At 38.2% G+C, this 19,889-nt stretch overlaps 1 protein-coding gene across 2 annotated transcripts in view; it reads right to left on the bottom strand.

The window, feature by feature from the left end:
• BABAM2 (BRISC and BRCA1 A complex member 2) overlaps positions 1 to 19,889 on the bottom strand; it is a 308,755-nt gene that overhangs the window by 45,394 nt on the left and 243,472 nt on the right. For both annotated transcript variants that reach the window (XM_008174875.4, XM_008174880.4), the window contains exons 8-10: positions 15,227 to 15,326; positions 12,850 to 12,920; positions 10,987 to 11,069 (exon numbers count right to left, since the gene is read on the bottom strand). In XM_008174875.4, the coding sequence (XP_008173097.1) occupies positions 10,987 to 11,069; positions 12,850 to 12,920; positions 15,227 to 15,326 (254 nt within the window). The remainder of the gene's footprint in view (positions 1 to 10,986; positions 11,070 to 12,849; positions 12,921 to 15,226; positions 15,327 to 19,889) is intronic.

Genomic DNA, 19,889 nt, shown 5'->3' with positions numbered 1-19,889 from the left:
TGCTTTTGTAATCACATTTTATTATTTTGAAAAATGATTTTCTTTCTCTTGTTGCCGTGTGAAAGATGCACATAGACAGCATGGGGAACTGATTGCCTTTCTAGCTGAAAGAATGAAATTGATTATACACAAAGTGCTGTCAAATGTACAACGTACAACTGAAAAACAGAAAAATGTATGTTTTCTCTTTAAGTCTTTGAGTTAAATATTAATCTTGGGTGTAATAATAACAGTAGAAGATTAAAAAAATCAGAAGTGTGTCTTTTTAAGTGGAGTCCCTTTAATAATTCTATGTTGGCAATATCCAGGATTTACATTGTATCTGAAATTCACACCCTCTAGCATCATGCTGGAGCATTAATTTAATAACGACATAGAAGGAAGACTACTACTCATTGAGGACCCAGTCCTGAAACAAGCTCTGTGGAATGGTGGACCCTTACAACCATGTGAAATTTTCCTGCCTCAGTTAATAGGAAGATCAAGTATTCAGGATAAGGAAGTAAGCCAGGAGTCCACTGAAAGGTTCAGAAGATGAGTTTGCTAGAGGGATTATGGACAGCCTAGTGGAATGGGAAGGGGGGGGGGGAGGGAGAGGGGAATGTAGGTCGATCTTTGCCTCAGTCAGCTTTAATCCAGCCAGGTACCTCTGGGGCAGAAGGTTAGTGCTGTATGCTCATTCAGTTCTTGGCCTCTCTGTGGAAACTGTCAGCAAAGGATTAACTAATGACAACTTTGGTGGTGTGTATTGTGATGGGAACATGCTCCTTTTGAAATGGACAAAGGCCTCCAACTCTTTTCATATTGGACAGGAATGTCTTTGAGTCACTATAAGCTTCAATTAGATTTGAACTGCTGACCGAGAAAAGCAAGGCTATACATCCCATTTTTAAGACTTTGAGCCATCCAACTTGTCCCTCCGCAAACATCTCTTATGATTGCATATAGCATCTTTGCAGAAGGCCAACTTCGAAGTCGAAAATACAGAAGTGGTTATTTTTGCTTATAATGTTTTTCCATAGCCCATGTGTCTTTCTGAATAATGGAAACAATGACTTATGTTGGAATAAACTATTTCGGCATATTATGGAGTTTGAACTTGTTTATCCTGTGGATTACACTGAGCCAGGAATTTATGCCTCTCCTATAAAAACTGTTCTTTAGAAGTGTGTAACTCTTTCTGGTTTGAGAATGACTGAACAGCATTTTGCCCTGCCATGTCTATACTGAGATTTTTCTTAAAATTCCTACCAGTCGTAGTAAAAATGGAAGCTATAATGTAGACCAGGCATTGGTGACCACTTGCATTTTTACTATTGTGTCATCTAGATTAGATCTTAACAAAGATTAAGGTGACCAGATGTCCCTATTTTATAGGGACAGTCCCGATATTCGGAGCTTTATCATATATAGGTGCCTATTACTTCCACCCCATCCTGATTTTTTACACTTGCTATTTGGCCACCTACCAGAGATAGATAACATGGTGGTAAAAATACCAGTGCTTTGTCTACACTAGAGTTCCCATCATCAGGAGAGCAGCACTACCAATAGTGCAGTGGTGCAAAACTTTACGGAAAGCATCAGATTAGACAAGGCCACAATGCCAAAACACTATTCAGTCGTTGTCAAATTTAGCCTGATTTAACGACTATTTATTAATTATACTGATTACTTAAGAATTCCCAGTTATCACTCTGAGGTTTAACAGGTTCTTGTCCCAAGATCAGGCCCAGTATTATTAAAATTACAGTACAGTGGGGAACCCTGATGTGCACAGTTGCAATACTCACACTATAGGAACCCTTCGATATTTACAATGTTTATTAATACATTTAGCAAAGTCACAAACACTCAAACCCAGTAAGGTAGAGAGAGATAATACAGATTGTACATCTGAACATCCATATACTCACACCATCCCTGGCAGAAAAACCTGAAATGTTAGCCATGATCTTCCTTGTCATCATCACCTTCCTCATCATCACCAGTGGCCATCATCCTGGCACCTCACAAGGGCTACATCTCTCTCTCTCTCCCACTGCACCCAGCCTGGGATACAATTTTATAAAAAGTTATGCTGACGCCACTACATCTAATGTATATTCAGTAGGGGTTTCTCCCTTCTTCCTTATTTGTATTTCCTTATCTTACTAATGTTAGGGTGTCATTCTCCTATAGATTAGTATATTAATTATCTCAACTTATTATCATATACGTCAGTTTGTTGCCATGGCACTCTTGTGGTCAGATAACTGTGGATGTTCTATCCAGAAGCTGGTGTTAGCTCATGTTCCTGTGGTTTGCTGATGTCATTATGAACAAAATTCCCCCTTCCACACTCCATTTCCTGTTCCCCAAAATGTAGGGGTGACCGTTGGACCATTTATCTGTGCCAAAGTTCATAGGCCTCAAGTCTCATGCTAACTGCTGAAGCCAATGTCTTACAGGATACAGGCCTGTAGCTTTCTTGAATTACTGCTGAATAAAATAAATGCTAAAGTTAGCTTTATGGGCTACACAAACCAGAAGAGGTTATATACTTCAAAGGGACTTTTCAAGAAAGACACAAACTCAGTTCCTGAATAGCTTTTACCTTACTTATTGTTAGTGGTAGATCTGCTGAACTTTGGGTTGTTTTACTACCCCATTCTTATAATACAAAATAATAGCAGTGCAATTTGGGATGACTTTTTAGAAAGACTGTGCCTTCTAGCTTGTGAAAACGATAAATTTAAAATATGTGCTTCAAACAGAGTTTCTCTAGTCTTTGTTTAGTCTTATATGGGAAATAGTTCACAGCACAAATTAAGAGTCTGTTCAAACAGTCTCCATTAATAACAGAAAAGCATATGATAGGATGTTGTAAAACTAACCTGGCAAATGCTTTATAATCATTTCTATCTTTTGAGTGACATCTCCCATCCCCATTAAACCTTACTGCTTTGGACTTTTAAAAGCTAGACTGGACAAAATACCAGAAAATGTACCATAGGGAACTATGCTGCATTGGCCCCAGGGAAATGGAATGGATAACCTAATAGGTCTTTCTGTCTCTAACTCTTATATAATTCTCTCCAGTGGGATTGGGTGGGGGTTGCTGTCTGTCATGTGCATGCCATGTCTTAATGACTTTTCTTCATTTCCTTTTTTTTTTTTTTTTAAATTCCCAAGGCTTTCCTCCTCTGGTTTCCACTTCTTTTTATTGTTTCTGGTGCACCAGTTTCTATAGCAACTCCTCTTAGCAGTGATGAGGCACTCCTGCTCTATAAAGCTGAATCTTGCCTATTTGAGCCATTTGAAGTCTGCGCTGTAAGTACAGCAGTAGTTTCTATCAGTATAGAAAAATCTGCTCAAATTTAGCATAGATTTGGGACTATGGTGTCCCACTGCTGGAGAAAAGAGGCATTTATCCTTCTTATGGCACTAACACTGTCAGAGGAGAGAGAAAGCCTTTGCAATTTGTTGATAAGTTCTAAATAGCATTTCAGTAGAATACGGAGGCATTTAAAGCGTGTTTCTCCTCTGACAAGTGTCTGTGTAAAAATGGCACTCTCTCTTAATGGTTCCTTATTAATTTTACTCAGTTTACAAGTAATGATTTTTTTTCTGCTACTGTTTCAAACTCAGCCTGGGAGCTGAAAATCAAAATGAGTTGTTTTCTGCTCATGTTTCACCACCAGAAATAAAGTTCCTAAAATCCACACTTTGCTCTCGATGACATCTGTGCAACCTCACCCGCTTCCAATTTCACTCCCATGCAATCTCATTGCTTTCAAATTATACTCTAAATTACACCTGCACAATCCAATTGTCTTCGAATTCCACTCCAGTTACTTCCACACACCCTAGTGCCTGCAGATTACATCTTGAGTTGCATCTGTGCCACCTCACTTCCTTTAGTTGTGGCACATGTATAACAGGTGACAATTTGGCTCTGCAATTGGAATTTACTTCACAATTCTGTTGCTGATGCAAGAAGTATATTTATAGGATAACATGGTAAAGTGCTAAAAGCTTACTGTCTTAAAAAGTGAATAGGTATAATTCTGAATACACACAGGAAGCAAGGTTGCAGAGGAAAACTAGTCTTGCTGTTTAGGCACTGAACTGGAACTCTGGAAATCAGTATTTAATTCCCAGTTCTGTCACACATTTCCTACATGACCTAAGGGAAACCACTTAATTGAATTGGCCTTGTTAGCAATGACCCCCCCGCACTTGGTAAGGTAACTCCCATCTTTTCATATAAATCATATATTTATATCTGCTTACTGTATTTTCCACTCCGTGCATCTGATGAAGTGGATTATAGCCCACGAAAGGGTATGCCCAAATCAATTTGTCAGTCTCTAAGGTGCCACAGGGACTCCTCATTGTTTTCACTTAATCTCTCTGTCTCTGAGTTCCACACTTGTAAAGTAAGGATAATAATCTTCCCTACCTCACAGGTGATCTTTGAGGATAAGTTCATTAATGTTTGTGAGGTAATTGTTCATTATGGTACTAGTGGTCTAGATAGACAGACTGTTAATTAGTGACATTTCTACGTTGTCACTTTTCAGAGTAAAAGAAGCTACTGTGAAAATTGATGACTTTTCTATCCACTTGTTAACGAGCTTGTAGTTCCCATTTCAAAGCAGATGAAGCAATACTAAATAATGAGCTTTAAAATATCCAGGGCAATATAATAAAAAAAATGAAAAACTTGGAAAAATACAAACCATACATGTTTCCTTGAAACGACAGACACTGCCAATGGAAACTGACATTTTACCAAAAAAAAAAAAAAAATGCTTGCTTCTGCTACTACTACCACCGCCATAAAACCAAAGAATTTTAAAATCTAATTTACTTTTCACCATGTATGGTTTCTGTATCTCAACCCTCTGTTATTAACAAAATCTACTTAAAAATATTGACATAGATTTATATCAGTCTAACATGAACACAGGCAAAAGGAATAAAAGGAGACAAACCACCTCTGCCTTCAACTTTACTAGCCTCAAACACAAAGCACTAAGGTCTGCAAAATGTCATTCAGCTCATAGAATATTAACATCCAGCAAGGAATCATAGGAACATGATGTTGAAATAGTCTCAATGGATAATGATGAGGTTATATAATTATTTAAGATTAAATACAAATTTGAAACTACAGCTAGGTGACAATGCCCCTTTAAACCCCTGGCAATGATGGAAACTCGATAGCAAAAGGCCAGTTCAGTCTCCACAATACTGCAATTCAGTTCTGTGATTAGTCTTAGACTGCACCCAGTTAAGTGATGAACAGAGCAGCTTGTCTGTGACTAAAACCATTTTCCCACCATGGTGCCTGATCCTCAGAGGTGGGGAATACTTGCAATTTCCACTGAACTCAACAGGTGACATTCACCCCTATGCTCAAGACCTACGTAGCATGTAAATTCCACTTCAACCTTATTGTGAGGACTTATGTGGGACATAGATGGTGCATGAGCTTTGTGCAGATACTCTCTACACAAGAGTGAATTTTAGGATCAGATGCCAAAAAATAAACATTACTGGAAGCAAATGGCAGGGAGCCAGAGGAGGGAATTGGGTTTGCCAGCTTACCCTTCCTTGCTGACTCCACTGTCAAGAATCACTCCCAAGAACTGGTCCTAGTGGCCTCCTGGAACCACTGTTAGCCTCAGCTTTCCAGGATTGGTTCTTGAAAAGCTCCAGTTTTTCCTGACTAGCTATCACTAACAGCAGAAAGCTATCCTGTCACAACAGTAGCAGACTTCTGACTTCACTGTATCTCAGTATTGAGCTTCTTAATTTTGAACCACTGTTTTTGTTATTGTGCTTGACCTACCTTCTGCTGCCCTACTTTCCCTTCTCTTAACCAATGTGCATCACACCCTCCTCCTCTGCCTTGCTCCCTACATTATTGCGCACTTGCTTTCTTTGTCTTGTCCCTTTCATTTCCACAAATTTGCCCTTCCACAACCTTTCACCTCTTTTCTTGAAGCCACACCGCCACAAACAATAAAATAAAAAGAACCATACAATAATCAGGAAAGATTTTAGTTTATAAAACAAAAATTTAAAATATTTAATTAAAAACACAGAACCATCAAGATGTGTGCCAACTATCTCAAGCAAATACAGAATCTTACTGCTGTAACTCATGTCTTCCATTTGCAAGATGACCTGGGCCACAGGACTGCCTGTTTTCCCAGGTGTTTAGCTGAAGATGCTTTTATCCCATCTCCTAGAACTGGAAGGGACCTTGAAAGGTCATCGAGTCCAGCCCCCTGCCTTCACTAGCAGGACCAAGTACTGATTTTGCCCCAGATCCCCAAGTGGCCCCCTCAAGGATTGAACTCACAACCCTGGGTTTAGCAGGCCAATGCTCAAACCACTGAGCTATCCCTCCCCCCCACACAATATTTCTCACACAATATCCCATGGAGGAGGTGGAGCCAATCAAGTTCAAAACACCAAGGAGAGCAGGAACCATAAGATGATCTGCTTGGAATTTTAGGCATTAGTCACGACTGCTGGCTGACATTTTGATTGAATCAGAGGAACAATTCTTGAAGACTATTTTCTTTTCAGCACCCAATGTTATGGGAACAAGTCCCACATGGGACGAAAAACTGACAAGATCCCCAAACTATCAAACTCATTAACATTATTATTTTTATTATTATTTGAATTGTGGTAGCACCTAGGAGCTCCAGTCATGGACCAGGACCCTACTGTGCTAGCTACTCTCTACTTCTAACATTCAACTCCACACAAGAAGAGAGAGGGATTGGCTTCATGACCAAATCTGCTGACAGACAGAGAATAACTGTGAGAGGGAGCACTCTCTTCTATGTTCTTGGTTCCAAATCACCATCTCCACTTGCCTATTCCTTAGAGACGTTACTGCTTTACATGGTTCTGTGATTTGCATGGCAGGGCATGTAACTCCTGGACTAGGAATCTGCAAAGCAACTTCACAAAGGACAACAGTAATACATGCCAAGGTAAAGCAACAATTCTTTGTTAAGTAAGCCAGCTAGACCCAAATATGACCAGACACTAAACAGTACAATAGGTTGCCCTTTTTGGTCTGAATGGTTGACCAATATTTGAGGCCTTGCAGGATGTTTCCATTAGGAGGAGAAATTGATGGTAGAGTCAGGTATTTATTTCATGCAATCCTGTTTATTTACAAAACACGGACACAAACACCTGTTTCTCTGAACACAGTATGGACAAACAGAGCAGGTAGTGTCCTTGCTGTCTATCAGCCTCCCTTCCAGACAGAGCTCTGCCCAATATAATCTCTCTCTCTCAGCTTCCTCTCAGGGTCATGCTATCAGTGCTTCTCTGGCTTTGTCCTTACTTTTCTGGCTGCTTTCTTCTTCCTAATACACACAGCTAAAATCAAATTAATACCCCAGCCCCTGCTTTTGCAATCAGTTCCCAGTGAAACCCTCTAATTCTCACCAAGTTAATTCTTTGCTCAGGCCTTTCATTTGGCCAGTGCTTTAGGTGGTGACTTCTAGTGCTCCAGCTATTTTACTACATAATGGAGCTTAATTGTTTTTTCCATTTTGCCCAAGTGAAGTGAACCCATCAGGTTCAAAAAGGTCTGGGATTGCCCACAGAGTACACACTTGCTGGAAGCTACCAAAATACTTGGAGGAAGCTACCATGCTCGCTGGTACAAGATCATATATGGAGCAAAGAAGCAAGACCTTTCCATTTAGACATGTATCCTTCCGAATCCTCCATTATAAGAAGCCAACAACCACTAATTCATCACTGATACTTTTATTACTATTTCCAATCCTTCCATCTTCTACCAGTCTCATTTGTGTTGAGATGCTAAATGCACATCTATAGTAAAGATCAAGTTTCCAAAAAATTACGCAACACATTCTCACTCTTGTGTCCATATCCAGAGGTCTATTCAACCTTGGACATACACCCATGAAATCTGCATTAACATTAATGTGAGGCAAGGAAAGAAAAACCCTTTAAGTCTCTGAAAATTAATCATCTTATTTACAAAACTAAAGAAAAAACATCAGTGTTATAAAACAGTAGCAAAGGGAATAGAGTTACTCTTCAACTACACCACCATTAACATTAAACTTGGTTAATGACTTCCTCTCCCAAGTGAATGAACATGAACTTCTCTTAATGTTCATTTCTTCTCTTATAATATGTATTTGAAAACACTTGATTAACTCTTAGAACTAAACCACTAAAACGACAGTTCCTGTGACCTCATTTTGACCTGACTTTGATAGATTCACTTAATGATTAGATTAAAATAGTTGCTAAAGTCTGCAATTAGATAGCTCTCCTATATTGCAAGACAAGCTGTACAGACTTGCCTTACTGTGCCCTTTATTCCATAAGAACTACACAATACTGTACTTTTTATCATGTGAGACTGTTCTGGAGCAGAGGTGGGGGTTCCAATAGACATAAATCCTGAGTTGAGTCAACAGAAAAAAGACTTTAACAAAATATTATAATAGTGTATGTAAAGTACAGTATTCTGTACCAGTGTAATATTATTTTAAAATCCAATTTACCTTTTACAGTTTCAGTCCTTTACTTTTTCACTTAACTCAGACTACTTATTCTATGAACCCTGGGTACACAGTCATTTGTGCAACCCACACTAAAGCCTGTACCACCAAAACCTCAGTGCTATTTTTAGTGAGCTAGCTAGATGAAAGCCTGCGTGGGTATGTCTACATGAGCTGCAAATCTATTTTAATAAAGAATCTTATTCCTTTTACTTGGTTTGCCACGATGCCTTCTGCACATTTGCACAGTTCCTCATTTTTCTCACTTATACTTCATTTATTCTCTGAAGAATGTTTCTCATATAGTAAATATATAAAGTACAACTTTTTTCAACTTAAATCTATCTGTGCTAGACATTTTAACAACAGGCTGATAAATATTCAACCATAATATACACAGTCATTTCAGTGGTAAAGAGATGAAAGTCTGCATTACTTTATTCAGGAAATGAAATGCAGGTTTCGGTGATTTCATTGCAATATCCTTTAGTACATGTAACTTATTTAAGTTATGCAGTGGGTTATTCAACAAGCAAGTGATGCAATGACTTGCACAGATAAGTTACTGCACCCTTTACAAGGTCATGGAGCTAATTCATAGTGACAAGCTGTTCCGTTATAATCATACCTCTCAAGGGCTCTACAGTCATAAGTAGAGAGCTCTGAATATTACTTAACAATTAAAAACTGCTCTACCGTTCAGCAGAAGTTTGAATTTTGACTCTTGTGAAACCTAGCTACTTCAATGTTTATTAGGGCTAATACCAGGCTTTCTTCTCTCAAGGCAAAAAACAGCTCCATAGGAAACTTTAATTTAATACAACTTAAAACAAAACTAAAGACAATAGGGATGAAGAAGGCTGGGGAGGGGGGAAGAGATGGGGAGAATGATGCAGAAAGTGAAGGAACATTCAATAGGATACCCCTGGTCTCTGAGAGCATGGAGTGGGAAAGGAATGTGAGTGAATATATAAAGAAAGGTTGACTTGTCCAACTGGACCTTCTTTATTGGCTTATGCTGTAAATCCTACAGTTATCGTGGGAATTGCATCCAGCTTCAAATTTTCTGGAGTTCATAAATAATAGGATCAGATGTTTTCTTTAGAATCTAAAATGATTATAGTCTCTTGCATTTAGCAAGCTTGTATTTAGACACCACCATCAGTGTTCTTATAGGAGAAACTGGCCCAAATTAAAGAAAAAAGAAAGAATACAACTAAGACTATTTCAGCACGAAAGGGCTAACATAATACAATACTTGTAGCCGCAGTGTGGCATTTATCATTGTTTTACACTAAATGGCACCACAGAGAAGAGAAGAGCATTGGTCAAAAATAAATAAATAAAGGGTAAGATGATTGACACTCTGAGGGCAGAGCACAGATACTCTTGCCCAAACCAAATACTCTCAATATTTCTGTGTTTCTAAAATTCATGCATTTAAAGGCCAGAAGGAACAATTGGTATCATCTAGTCTTATCTCCTGCACAATGCAGGCCACAGAACCTTACCTATAATTTTTTCATAAAGCCCATAACTTTTGTTTAAGCTATAGCATATTTTTCAGAAATATATCCAGTCTTAATTTAAAGACTTCCAGTGATGGAGAATCCACCACATTCCTAGGAAAGTTGTTCCAATGGTTAATTACCCAAATTGTGAAAAACATGCACCTTATTTCTACTCTGACTTTGTCTAAACTTAGTTCCCAACCCCAAAGGTACTGGTTATATTTTTGTCTGCTAGATTAAAGAACCACCTACTATCAGAAATCTCTTCCTCATGTATGTACTTGTAGACCATGATCAAGTCACCTCAAACTCATAACATGTTCTAGTGCTGTCTTGATTTACAAATTTAGTTCAAAGTGTTTGCATCAAGGATGCCCAAAGCATAGCTGGAGGGTCAATGGTGGCCACTGAGTCCTAAAATCTTGCTTGTGGCTGTCCTCTCTCTAACTACAGGAGGACAACAAAGGTGATCAGCTGCAGGTTTTTTTAGAGGGTGAATTGAAAAAAGCAACAATTTCTATTCATCTACCTCAGAAAATATAAGTACAAGAAACATTACGGATGTGTACATTATTTTGATCTAAAAAGGCCCACAAATTTATTTGTTGGTGGCAAGTGATGAATGAATTTGGGTACCCCTGGGTTATGCACACTAATGGCCCAGTTGCCAACATGTACAGCTGCCAGAACCTCGGGGTAAGTTACTGGAGCACTTTCCAAGAATACATTTGGTAATTTTATAAATCAGATCTATCTGCATAAATCATCCCTCATTCTCAAATTGCAGTCAAGATTTTGTGTTTTCAAAAGCGTGATGGCCACATCAAAAATACATAGTCATTAAATAAAAATAGCCAAAGCTGTTAAATTGTTTCCTGTAAAAAGAAAAAAAAAGGCAAACAGCTACTCACTGTGAACAAGGAAGCAAAAATCTTTCCACATCAGCAACAGTGTGAGCTTTGTGAAGCCCTCTGCATCATATTCCACCACACCACTATAAAAACAGAAATATAAAACAAGAACACATTTTTACACAATATTCCTTACAATAATAAATGATAAGCAAATAAATATTGGGTTAAAGCAAAGGAAAATACCCAAGATTTTACTTTATTTACTATCTGCTATTATGTTCTATCCAAATGCAGGCTGCATGTGGCTTCTCTTAAATGGAATAATGGAGCTTCCATCTGAGGAATGGTTATCAGTGTAAACAAGATACTTTTTAAAATGCAATCAGCTCTGCTAATGGCACTTGCAATTGAAATTCAGTAATAATTGAACGTATCTACCAAAAACTGCATGTATGTTACTCAGATGGAGATCATTAATACACTATAACATTGAAGTTATATATATAAAAAGCAGAGACCTTACTGAAAATCTAGGGACCCATGTCATAACATTTACTTCCAATAATCCAGGTGGAGTCTAAATCTGACAATTTATACATCTAAAATATACAAATATACATTCAAAATCCACAAATTGTATTTTAAATTTAAAGAAAAGCTTTCACAAGGACTATTTTTACTTACGTAGAGAAAAAAAATCCATATGACAGCTGAATTAATATCTTCAGCCTTGATTCCTGATTATCTTATATCGTTAAACACTCAGGCTTGCCAAATTACTGTGGTGCTGTTTGTTGTTGTTGTTGTTGTTATTTTTGCTGCTGTTTTTTTAATTTAGTTTTTGTATATTGTAAAATTTATCATATTGTCAAATACACAAGGAGCTAAATTCTGATTAAGTTGCTCATGCAATTCCCCCCACCCCCGAAATGGATTAAGACTATGATAGCATCAGAGTATGTAAACTGCAATGTTTCAGTATACTAATTTGTTACGTACCATGTGCTTTTTTCATACTTATATCATCAACTTTATCTTATTGACCCTGGGATCAGATGGTGTCTACCGTCATGTTTAAATCACAGCAGGATATTAGCACAGTTTACTTGGTCATTATGGAGATGAATTCTTTTTGTCTTGAGAACTGTGTTATAAATCCATTGTACAGATGGCGGGTTTTCTGTAGCACAGATTTGGATTGAATAATTCTCAGAAAAGAAATCATGTTTTTAATCAGACCAGTTCTCCAATGTCTGTACTAACTTCTGATTTGCACCATTGATATCTATCTATGAAGACTTATATGGTTTGGATCCATAAGAGATTACCTCTCTCCTTAGGTGTCACTGTGCCACCTGAGAGCATCTGGGGTGCTCCTCCTTACAGTCTCTCTATAACCATCCATCCATTCATTTTTTGATGTGCCTATTGCCATAATATTTCTGTAGTCATGCTGTACAGAAATAAGGAAACTTCACTTTCTTCACAAAGGGATGAAAACTACTATCTCCTCCTCATTTTAGGTTACTTCCTGAGTTGAATCAATGTGGTGGCTGGCTTCCAGGAGGAATAATTCTGGATTGCTTGCTACAATCACTACTATGAGAAGGCCTATGTGCATCATTTTCTGAAGATGGCTAGATGTGGACTCATCCAGTGGAAGTTAATTATATAGCCAAAGGTCATGTAATGAGCATGCTCTCCTGCCCTACAGCAAGTTTTACCTCTAGCTTCAAGTCATCCTGTTGATTGTAGCTGCTATAGTAGGATTATATATAATGTTTCAGCAGAACCTTATAATGAGAGGTAGAATGTCATTGCCTCAACTAACAACCAAGACATCTAACCGTGAATCAGAAAGGTAAAATAATTTTGCTTTTGCTGCTGTTACATGAGAAGATGCATTAAAAGAAGACTTACGTTCCAAAGTGACTCAGGAAAGCGGCAATATACTCCCTTCTCTTATGGTATCCCTGAATAACATATTGTACCTGGGGGGAAAAAAAAGCCAACCCAAAGCTATGAAGACATTTTACACAAAGAAAAGGCTCCCAACTTTTCATATTGTTCAGGTTTTACTGGAGAAATCTATTTACAGAATATCAATAATGTTGCATCCTACTTTTAGATGCCATGTTTCATCCTAAAGGATCCTAAAATGCCTTTCAAACAAACGGTACACATGGCTCTCTTCATTCACCTGTAGGTGAATCAGCACCTGGTAGCACTATTGTGCAATAAGAAGTGAAGAAGAATATCATATCCAATTGAAGCAATAGAAAGAACCTGAGATAGGCAATATGTAATTGGCTGAGCTAGCATTTGGCCAGGATGCTAGAGAAACATCCTGTTAAGAAAATTGCTCAGGACCATAATTGTGTGTGTCATCTGAAAAACAGCATATCTAGCAGCCGAGAACTTCCTAACGGTAAGCTGTATTATTGGCTTCAGGCTGACTCAGATAGAAGAGAGCCACCTACTGAATCACCAACACCAAATTCTGAAGAATCCTGAGTTTCCCTTGAAAGTTTTCCATCCCAGCACTGATCCAGACCACTACACTTAGGTTGGAAGATCTGAGCCCACTGAAGAGTCCTTGCTTTACATGAATAGTCCTCCTGTTGACTTGAATGGATTACTTGCAAGATAAGCAAGGTTTGACTCATGATGAAACCAACACCAAAGATGCTAGGCTGAAAGAGTGTCTAGTTCCCAACTCATTATGTTATATCTATAGGATACTTCCATTCATAGTCACTTATACAAATCCTACTTTGCTTTTCATAATGGAAACTAACTCTTATAGAGCCTCTTAATGCTGAGTGAAAGAAGTGGGGAGGGGGGGAAATATATACTTTATTTGTGTTGGCTATGGTAACATTGGATTTCCTTGGTTGGCAAATGCTTGTGTTAAGTTATTGAAATAACCTTGATACAATCAGTGCTCAGAGCTATGTTATATCCTCTCAAAGTAAAATAATTCTATTTATAAAATAGGACTTATTTCAGTTTATAAAAAAGTGCTTAGTTTGAAGGCTTTGTGTGGGATCTGAAACATTATTTTGGAAAAAGGAAAACAGATGATAAGTTTGCTTAAGTACCTTTGTTTAAAAAAAGGATAAAAACAGTCCTGTGTACTCGTAGGTTTTAAAAACAGAAAGTAGTTTTAACAGAAAACCACAACAAAACAGCCTTAAAGATAGATTTCTGTATAATTATGGAAATGCATTTTGAAGGAGCCTTTTCTAAAAGACATCATTTAATTTCCTCATTTAAACAAGAAAAACAAAAAATATGAAATAAAAAAGACAAATAAGGAATCTACAATAACCAGATTGCTGAATGCCTGGCCCTAAATTACTGTTCTAACTTAAAAACTACATTTAAATCATCTGAGAAACTTTACAAAATACTATACCTAATGAATAAACTTTCTCTTTCGCTTAGGGTTGGTCCACACTAACCCCCCAGTTCGAACTAAGATACGCAACTTCAGCTACGTGAATAATGTTGCTGAAGTCGAAGTATCTTAGTTCGAACTACAAGGTACTTACGGCGGGTCCACACGCGGCAGGCAGGCTCCCGTCGACTCCGCGTACTCCTCTCGCGGAGCAGGAGTACCGGTGTCGACGGCGAGCACTTCCAGGATCGATTTATCGCGTCTAGACAAGCTGCGATAAATTGATCCCAGAAGATCAATTGCTTACCGCTGAACCCGGAGGTAAGTATAGACGTACCCTTAGACTCTAAGCCAAACAGAATACAGCTTTCTATTAATGGAAAAGGTAAGTGGCTATTACTTTACTATATCAACATTCATCAGAGAAGATGAATCAGTCCATTTGGATGAATTAGCTGAGTTAATATCACTGTAATAGGACCTTTTGTTGAGTGCTCACAATCGACAGTAATCTAGGATAGTTAGATGTCTTTCCACTGAAAGAAAGTCATTGGCTATATATTGCTATTTATCTAGCAACAGACCAATAATATGTTGGGGTGATATTTTTATCCTAATGTACCTTAAAACAATAAGAAAACTCCTTTAAAATCCAAGAAATGCTGTATACCTACAACTCCCACTGACTTTAATGGGACATGAAAGTGTTCAATCTCTCACAAGATCAGGTGTAAGACAGTGTTACTGGAATAGTTTAACTTACTTGAGTTTGCTTTACTTAAATCATCGGTTGAATAAGTAGAATCCGTTGTTTCCACAGTGGTTTCATAAAATTGCTTGTAAAGTACAGTATAACACAAGAAGGAAGGAGAAATTAAGTTCTGTGTATTAACTCACCTTGTTAGTTAGCAGCTGGCACACTTGCGGTACATAGTCAATGAGACAGCCTCCACCTGGAAAGGCTGGGATGTGAAGGGCAGAGGAGCCTCCAAGAGCACTAAAAATAAAATATTTTTATTTCACAATATATCAGATGCTGCTCCTATGGGACATGTTAGTGATTCTTACCTTTCCCAATGTAAAAAGCCCAGCACCATACTAAGAAAAGATTACAAACTGATTTATATTAGCCCTGGACTATGTAATAAACATTAGAGATACAAACTGTAACTTTACCATATACTACCGCTGATGCCTTACTGACAGCAGACATCTCTAACCAGGAGTATCAAACCCCTCCAACTGGAAGAGTTAAGTGATCATACTAGGAGTGGCAGACATACCAAGCATCCTCTCAAAGAATAGTTTTAATTTTATTTATTTAATGCTTTGTATTATTTTTATCATCATTGTATCTAGGTTCATAGCAGCTTAAATGCAACCAGACATTGCATCTAAATGTATACCACAGACAGTATAAACAGCCTTCCATGTAACACCCAAGCATCCATAAATAACTCACTTATGTCCACAGTGATTAAAAAAGAGTAGTTTCTCAACACCCTCGAGAGCCACTAAATAACATATCCATTAACCCCTACCAAATCCTGTAAGTGTGAGATCAACACCTCATGGTCAAGCATATCAAAGGCATATCCAATAAAATCAACATGAACATCTGACTGGAGCTGGTTGCACTGTTTTAAAATTACATTATGTTCCCTCCCCTTTTCTTGACTAGCTCTATACCTGAACTTTGTCCATCACTAGAAAAAGATCATCTGAATAAAGATACTAATTCTATCCCTGTACCACACACAGACCAGAAACCAGAATGAGAGAGACCAAGGACAGTGAAAGGAACCCAAAGCTGCATTGGCACCTTTTCAATAGCCTTTCCCATAAAATGAAGATTTGAGGGAGGGCTGTAATTGTCAAGGCCAGAAACTTCATCTGATGGCTTCCTCTGCAAGCAAGGCCATAACCACTTTTTCTTAAAAGTTGATTGTACACCCAGATAAAGGCAATACCATTTTTTTCAACAACAGACCTAAATCCTTCCCATTGTCTTTTACCAATCATAAGGGACATGAACCTATCTTACAGGTCATGGCTTGTATCTCTCTTTGAACATACAGTACTTCTCTATAAATGAAACTAAGCTATACTCCAAAAGTTAAGATGTTACTTTGTCTCATACTGTTTATGCATTGCTCCCACAAAAACATTAGGATCCAATAGATCTTCTCTGCAAAGCAAGGTCCTTATCCTACAAAGGGATCTTCTGGCAAGGATTCTTATGCCTTGACAGACTCTTTCTTTGTCTAGGTATAAGGGTCTATACTGGCAAAACCCTTTGAATGTTAGAAGCCTAACTCAAAAATTTATCATAATGAGATGCACTGAAATCTGTTACTGAAACCGTCTGGAGTCAGCAGACTGTTCACCACATGGAATAGTTCTGTAGGTCTGGACTTTGCAGATGCAAGACTGAATAAGAAAAAGAAAATACTTCTGTGTATATCCCAGCCACACAGGAACAAAACTCTTTATGCTGTCATTAGTCAAATATAGAGCTGTTTTTTGTCACCAACTTTAGTCTCCTTCTTGGTTGCTTTGTTTGTTGCAGGCCATCTACTTACCAAGGTGATGTGTTGAGAGGTATGGGAATGCTATTTGGCCACTTAAGGATGGTCAGAGACAAGTGGATCATAATGTATTAGCTGGTCATCAAAAGTGTGGTCCGATAGCCAAACTATAATTTCCCCTCAGAAAATTCTGAAATTGTATTCAGATTGGAGGAATGAAGCAGGGTTCTCATCCTGACAAGTTAAGAGCAGGCTCTGATCCTACTCTGAAGATGATAATAATCGGGCCTTGTCAAGTTTGCAATCACTACTCCCTATATTATACAAATATATCCCCTGAACACTCCTACCCTTAAACAAAGGAAGTGCTATTGCCCAACCCACAGTCTCTCTTGCCTCAGTTGCATCCAAATCTAAGGATCCTCTCAGCAGTGAGATACCACTGGAGATGCTCAAAATAGTACAAAGAAAATCACAGATTCCTCTTTTGGTTCCAACAGACTCATAGACTTAAAGGTCAGAAGAGACCATTATGATCGTCTAGTCTGACCTCCTGCACAACGCAGGCCACAGAATCTCACCCACCCACTCCTGTAATAAACCCCTAACCAGTGTCTGAGCTACTGAAGTCCTCAAATCATGGTTTAAAGACTTCAAGGTACAGAGAATCCTCCTGCAAGTGACCCGTGCCCCACGCTGCAGAGGAAGGCGAAAAACCCCAAGGGCCTCTGCGAATCTGCCCTGGAGGAAAATTCCTTCCTGACCCAAAATATGGCGATCAGCTAACCCCTGAGCATGGGAGCAAGACTCACCAGCTAGACACCCAGGAAAGAATTCTCTGTAGTAACTCAGATCTCACCCCATCTAACAGGCCATTGGGCATATTTACTGCTAATAGACAAAGATCAATTTATTGCCAAAATTAGGCTATCCCATCATACTATCCCCGCCATAAACTTATCAAGCTTAGTCTTCAAGCCAGATATGTCTTTTGCCCCACTGCTCCCCTTGGACGGCTGTTCCAGAACTTCATTCCTCTGATGGTTAGAAACCTTCATCTAATTTCAAGTCTAAACTTCCTGATGGCCAGTTTATATCCATTTGTTCTTGTGTCCACATTGGTACTGAGCTTAAATAATTCCTCTCCCTCCCTAGTATTTATCCCTCTGATATATTTATAGAGAGCAATCATATCTCCCCATAGCCTTCTTTTGGTTAGGCTAAACAAGCCAAACTCTTTGAGTCTCCTTTCATAAGACAGGTTTTCCATTCCTCGGATCATCCTGGTAGCCCTTCTCTGAACCTGTTCCAGTTTGAATTCATCCTTCTTAAACATGGGAGACCAGAACTGCACACTCTATTTCAGATGAGGTCTCACTAGTGCCTTGTATAACGGTACTAACACCTCCTTATCTCTACTGGAAATACCTCGCCTGATGCATCCCAAGACTGCATTAACTTTTTTCATGGCCATATCACATTGGCGGCTCATAGTCATCCTGTGATCAACCAATACTCTGAGGTCCTTCTCCTCCATTACTTCCAACTGATAAGTCCCCAGTTTATAACAAAAATTCTTGTTATTCATCCCTAAATGCATGACCTTGCACTTTTCACTATTAAATTTCATCCTATTACTATTACTCCAGTTTACAAGGTCATCCAGGTCTTCCTGTATGATATCCCGGTCCTTCTCTGTATTTGCAATACCTCCCAGCTTTGTGTCATATGCAAACTATTAGCACACTTCCACTTTTTGTGCCAAGGTCAGTAATAAAAAGATTAAAGAAGATGGTCCCAAAACCGATCCCTGAGGAACTCCACTAGTAACCTCCCTCCAGCCTGACAGTTCACCTTTCAGTATGACCCATTGTAGTCTCCCCTTTAACCAGTTCCTTATCCACCTTTCAATTTTCATATTGATCCCCATCTTTTCCAATTTAGCTAATAATTCCCCATGTGGAACTGTGTCAAATGCCTTACTGAAATCGAGGTAAATTAGATTCACTGAGTTCTTTGTCTAAAACAATCTGTTACCTTCTCAAAGACATAAGAGAATCTCTAACAGTTTTCAAATGCTGCTTCTTTTCTTATATTGCTCTGTTGCAATCCATTTTCCAGACTCTGAATGATTATTTTAAATTTGTGACCAATGGCTTGTCTACACTAGAGAGTTTTGCCACTTTAACTGTAACAGTTACAGATAAAGTGGCAATATAATTCTCTACTATGAATGCAGTTATACCAGTATAAAAGTGCCTATACCAGTATAGATTATTCTGGTTCAGGTACCGAAATAAGCGATACCATTCTAAAACACCTTTATTCTTATATAACTGCATCGACATTAGGGCTAATACCAGTATAGATATATTGGTAAAATATAACACCTCGAACTGATGTAGTTATATCAGTATAACTTTTCTAGTGTTGAGCAAGCCTAAAAGTGTCTAGGAAAATCAAAGCCTGCTTAAAACAGCAGAGATGGAGCTAGCCCGCCAAACCACAAAGACAGAGATGGAAGGCAGAAGGTGGGGTAGTGCTGCTACCATAAAGATTCTCAGTCTGCCTGAGAAACATCTTTGCCTTACCGTTTCTAGGGAGAAAAATATGTTGCCCTTTCACCATAAAAATATCTTACAAATGTTCTCCTTAATTACTATTCGCTGATTTCATACAAGAGGAGTTTTCCAGTCTGGATATATTTTTAATTTGAACTAGTGAAAAGAGATTTAAAAAACTCCTTTAGCAAATGAAATCCCCATGAAGCATGCATGACACATACTAAGAACCAAATTTTTGCCAACTACCTGGAAATTAAAATGTAGATATACTGAGTCTAAGAAATAAATCCATCCTATATGAACTTAAGTAAGAATGTATGTTCAATAATAAAATATCTATGCATTTAAACTGCAAAAAAATCTGCATGCCACTAACCCCCTTAAATCCGTTATTGGGGAAAAAAGTGACATGCCCTGTACAAAAAAAGAAAGACTCATCAAAATGCTCAGGCATATATAATTATGTGG

The sequence above is a fragment of the Chrysemys picta genome, chromosome 3 (assembly GCF_011386835.1).
Source record: "Chrysemys picta bellii isolate R12L10 chromosome 3, ASM1138683v2, whole genome shotgun sequence".
Taxonomy (NCBI): Eukaryota; Metazoa; Chordata; order Testudines; family Emydidae; genus Chrysemys; species Chrysemys picta.
The sequence above is the reverse complement of the archived record's forward strand: the minus strand, read 5'-3'. Positions and strand labels throughout refer to the sequence as shown.